Source organism: Cynoglossus semilaevis, chromosome 1, assembly GCF_000523025.1.
Source record: "Cynoglossus semilaevis isolate Cse_v1.0 chromosome 1, Cse_v1.0, whole genome shotgun sequence".
Taxonomy (NCBI): domain Eukaryota; kingdom Metazoa; phylum Chordata; class Actinopteri; order Pleuronectiformes; family Cynoglossidae; genus Cynoglossus; species Cynoglossus semilaevis.
The window spans coordinates 2449164-2454183 of NC_024307.1; the positions used below are offsets into that span (position 1 = coordinate 2449164).

A 5020-nucleotide genomic window follows, 5' to 3' on the forward strand; every position below is an offset into this window, starting at 1 on the left:
GCTCTTCCCTGCCCCACAGCGCCTCCAAGGGGGCGGCCCCTCTTATTAACAGGGGTAATCTGTGCCTCTGGTATTGACGTTGTCTGCCGGCCAATCAAAATATTTGAAGGAAATGTTTATTTTCTTGAGCGAATCGTACCGGCTGCTCGCAAGCCTTTCTGAATGAGGCCATTTATGTGTAAGAATTTGCCATTGTGCGGCACAGAGCCGGACCGCTCACCGAGCCGCCGCTGATTTGGGACTTTGCAAAGGAAGCGGAGGAGATCCAAAAATGGAACAGATCTGACACATGCTGAGCCTGCCTTAGCTTTAGCTGACCTACCTTCCCCCGTCCCCCTCCCCCTCTTCCCTCCACGGTGAGCCTAATTGCCGCAGGAGGTGTGTTCTGGTCCTCTGAGGAACCGGAAGTGTCCACTAATTTATCTCTGAAGTATCTACCAAGAACGAGGACTAAATGCTCATGACTGTGACCGTGGAGGTCGTACGCCCCCTGATCAGTACTTTACGGCGCAGGTTGTTGGCGTCTAATTAGCAGTGAGTATGTAAAGGATCTGGAATCAAACCCACAACCCTCCTGAAGTTATGTTTCTGATTCTGGTGTTTGAGAAAACACCAGAAGAATAACGGCAGTCCAACCGTGTGTAACAGCGTCTCAGACCTAAAACAAACACACCCTGTTTGTGTCAGACCTCTTGCGGTGTGACCCTCCAATGTGAAGCAGGGTCCCACGCGTTGGGCCAGCAGGTCGCTGACCCCACCTCTCCTCGCCCTGACAGCTTGGCCGGACAAGTTAGCGAGTGTCCAGTGCTTCGCAGGTCTGCGCTGCTTCTCCAGTGTCTCGCCTGAAAGACCCAAAAATACCCCGCGCGCACCCAGCAGGCATGTTTTTCCAAGACTGGTCTCACTCTGGTGAGAAAAGCGCCCCTCCTCTTCCCAGTCATCCCTGCGCAGTCAGCAGAGGCCGACCTGTGACAGGAAGACACGGACTCCAAACCACCAGGTGTCAAGACCGTTTTGACAAGTCTGTTATGGAGGCTTTTCTTGGAACTGGCTGTAGATTTCTACGGCAGCCGGTGGCTCCCTCGCCCCCGCACGCTCACACAGTCCACAGTTTATTTTTCATTTCACCAAAAGTGAAATCATTTGCAGCTCGTGTGCTTTTTTTTTTTTTTGTCAGTACGTAGATCTGGGTGTTCACCTTTTTTCCTCGCTCTCTTCACAGCCCTGTGGCAGGATCAAATGGACACCCCCACTCTGAAGACATGCAAGGTGGAGGAGGACCTGAGGCCATGGGCAGGTGAGAAACGGACGTCCTCAACACCTTTACTCTTCTGTTCAGTTCCAACTACGTTTTTAATCTTCAGTTTGACCTTGAACTGAACTTTGAGACTCGTATCTGTCGGTTGTTGGTTTTTTTTTTGGTTTTTTTGTGGAGTCATATTTTGAACCGTGTCAGCAGTTCCTCTTTCTAGTCACCAGGTGGTTATCACATACAGAGGCCATAATTAAGCATGGCCACGAGGCTGAGGCTGAGGCTGAGGCTGAGTCTGAGGCTGAGGCTGAGGCTGAGTCTGAGGCTGAGGCTGAGGCTGAGTCTGAGGCTGAGGCTGAGGCTGAGGCTGAGTCTGAGGCTGAGGCTGAGGCTGAAACTGAGGCTGAGGCTGGGGCTGAGGCTGAGGCTGAGGCTGAAACTGAGGCTGAGGCTGAGGCTGAGTCTGAGGCTGAGGCTGAGGCTGAAACTGAGGCTGAGGCTGGGGCTGAGGCTGAGGCTGAGGCTGAAGCTCAGAACACACTGAGGATTTCAAAACTAATTAATTTTAATTGATGGACTCTTTGACACCTTTGAAAAACAGCAAATACTGAAAAGTGGAGAAGCTGGATAGGCAGGCACGGCCGAGGGCGTGGTGTGGTGTGTGTGTGTGTGTGTGTGTGTGTGTGTGTGCCACTCGTGACAAGTTTAGTGCCCGTTGTGTGTGTGCTGTCACATCCCAGAACATTCCTGGTTCCCCACCCCTCCACCTGTCTCCGTCCTCAGTTTCTTCTCTTCTTCACCTATTGTTTCTTGACGATCTAGAACCCCCCCCCCCCCCCCCCCCCCCCAGCGCTGACAACAGGTATTTAACTGTTCGACAAAATGATGCCAGGAATTCTGATGAGGAGTTTCACTCCACGCAGACGTTCACTGGTGGAAAACACATTATGAAGAGTGAAAAAAAATAAATAAAATGTCACTGATTGACACGATAATTAGCTAAAAGATACGTTGGACGTCTTAAATCTTAACTTGAATTTCCAGTCCATGTGGTACAGATGAAGATGAAGCAGCAGCGCAGACAGATTCTTCTTCCTCCTCTTCTCCTTCTCCTTCTTCTTCCTTCTCCTCTTCTTCTTCTTCCTCTTCTTCATCTTCTTTTTCTTTTCTTTCTTCCTCTTCATCTTCTTTTTCTTCTCCTTCTTCTTCCTCTTCTTCATCGTCTCTTTCTTCCTCTTCTTCTTCTTCTTGTTCTTCTTCTTCATCTTCTTTTTCTTTTCTTTCTTCCTCTTCATCTTCTTTTTCTTCTTTTTCTTCTCCTTCTTCTTCCTCTTCTTCATCGTCTCTTTCTTCCTCTTCTTCTTCTTCTTGTTCTTCTTCTTCATCTTCTTTTTCTTTTCTTTCTTCCTCTTCATCTTCTTTTTCTTCTACTTCTCCTTCTTCTCCTTCCTCTTCCTCTTCTTCTCCTTCTTCTTCTTCCTCTTCTTCTGCTTCTTCCTCTCCTTCTTCTTCTTCTCCTTCTTCTTCTTCATCTTCTTCCTCTTCATCTTCTTCTTCATCTTCTTCTCCTTCTTCTTCTTCCTCTTCTTCATCTTCTCTTTCTTCCTCTTCTTCTTCTTCTTGTTCTTCTTCTTCATCTTCTTTTTCTTTTCTTTCTTCCTCTTCATCTTCTTTTTCTTCTCCTTCTTCTTCCTCTTCTTCATCGTCTCTTTCTTCCTCTTCTTCTTCTTCTTGTTCTTCTTCTTCATCTTCTTTTTCTTTTCTTTCTTCCTCTTCATCTTCTTTTTCTTCTCCTTCTTCTTCTTCTTCTTCCTCTTCATCTTCTTTTTCTTCTACTTCTCCTTCTTCTCCTTCCTCTTCCTCTTCTTCTTCTTCTTCATCTTCTTCTTCTTCCTCTTCTTCTTCTTCTACTTTTTATCTTCTTCTTCTTCAGGCGCGACCAACCATCGTTAGCTTCAACAAATCAGCTCAGAGATTACACTCGACACAGTCAATCACGTTCAGCTCGTTTGCAGAGTCACTCGTTCCTGGAAATCTTCGGTGCAAACGTCGCACACATGCAAAACCCCACATGACAAATTACCAAACAGCTGAGGCGCCGGCGGCCACGGTGTCGCGGCGCAGACTGTGATTGTCATTTGCATTCGACACGATGTTTCGGCCTGCGAGCCCTGCTGCTTAGATAAACAGCCCGTGGTCATTTGTGTTCATTTGGATCTTCTCTTCTTTGGCCTGTAGAGCGCGTTACGCTGTCATGTCATTATTGTTACCGATCCTGCGAACGCACGCTCATGGCAGCCGTTCAAAACGTCCCGTCAGTAAATCACAAATGTTATTAAATGCTGAAAGGAGTTTTCAAATAACAAAACAACAACAAAATAACAAACAACCGAGTGCCGTACGAGCCCCCGAGGCTTCGCTCCTCGCTCTCCTCCTTCCCTCCGCTCATTTGCCTGAGACGCCATTCCCCGGGCGCTGGCCGTCACGGTTTGCATCAAGCTTGAGTAAACATTTCACAGGTGAGCGCCTGGATTTGCATCTCCCCATTGCCAGCCACCACATGTGGACACACAAACACATTACCCTGCGCACCATTACAAACACAAGGCGGCCTGTGACACGCCCCGGGGTCAACAACAAAATCAGTTTCTCCCGTAATCAAATGAGGCACAGCGTCGCTCCTACCTATGGTTACACGCTTGACTGTGGACTAGTGGACTTCAGCTGCTAAGCAAAAAGGTGGACAAAGTATTGACCAGAGGAAACCTCAGGTGTAGAGTAGACGTGCAGCGAGCGCTGTCTCAGAGAGACTTTATTTTCTTTATCCGTCCAGGATCAATCAATCATCGAAACACAGAAAGTGATTGAAGTGTAGGGTTTTTTTTGTTTGTTTTTTTTTGGTAAAATTGTTGCAATGTTTTTATAATATGCTAATTCCATGGTGTAGGGGTTAGCACACCTGCCTTGCAAGCAGAAAGTCCTGGGTTTGATTCCCACAGGAACCACATATCCGTAAAGGCACCTTTCATACTGCGGCCTGTACTTAATGGCGCCTCCGGTGGCAGCCTGTGTCTGTTGCAAAAACTCTCCATATTGGGCCGCATAAGAGTCAATTTTTTTTAAAAATAATTATTTAAAATATCCTGCTAACGGGATCTTAGCGCCGTAGCACCCAGGCTAGGACAACTTTAGCTTAGCTGCGCTAACGGGACCTTAGCGCCGTAGCACTCAGGCTAGGACAACTTTAGCTTAGCTGCTGGAGGTTGGTTCTACAGATCAAGTCAACATCTTCATGGTGGAAAACTAAACTGTTACTTTTGTTTGTTAAAGTTGACTGCGTTAAGTTACTGAGGACAGTTTTCCTGTCGGTGAAAAGGAACAGTTCAGTCTTTGTGTTTACCAACAACTTCCTTCAGACACTACCTTTAAGGAAGAGTGGTTGAGGAGCAGTCAGTGTTGGAACACTGTGTTCCCTATAAAAAAAAAAAAAAACGCCCAGATTCCCAGCTCAGCGCTTCATGGACTAGGAATATCTCAGACAGCAGACCGTGCCAGCTCACCCTCTGGGGTCCATCCTCCCCTCCTGTCCTTGCAATTTAGTCAACACGTTTCAGATGAGCCTAATTGAGATCATGTGTGGTTTCAGGCCGCAGAGATTACAGTTACAGCTACTACCAGGTTCAGCGAGGAAGACCCTCTGTGCCAAAGACATGCCGCTGTTACCGCAGCCGTCACAGCGAAGACTGTACTTACAGTGGGCGGGGGAGG

At 47.5% G+C, this 5020-nt stretch overlaps 1 protein-coding gene and 1 long non-coding RNA gene across 2 annotated transcripts in view; one reads left to right on the forward strand and one right to left on the reverse strand.

The window, feature by feature from the left end:
- The window catches only part of runx3 (RUNX family transcription factor 3), a 34539-nt gene that overhangs the window by 25074 nt on the left and 4445 nt on the right, over positions 1 to 5020 (forward strand). Inside the window, exon 5 of the mRNA XM_008314849.3 lies at positions 1223 to 1297. Coding sequence (XP_008313071.1) covers positions 1223 to 1297 — 75 coding nt within the window. The remainder of the gene's footprint in view (positions 1 to 1222; positions 1298 to 5020) is intronic.
- On the reverse strand, positions 3170 to 4999 carry LOC112487582 (uncharacterized). Its single transcript, XR_003050790.1, has 2 exons — positions 4465 to 4999; positions 3170 to 4408 (listed from the first exon to the last, which is right to left on the reverse strand). It is a non-coding gene; the product is annotated as an uncharacterized LOC112487582 (long non-coding RNA).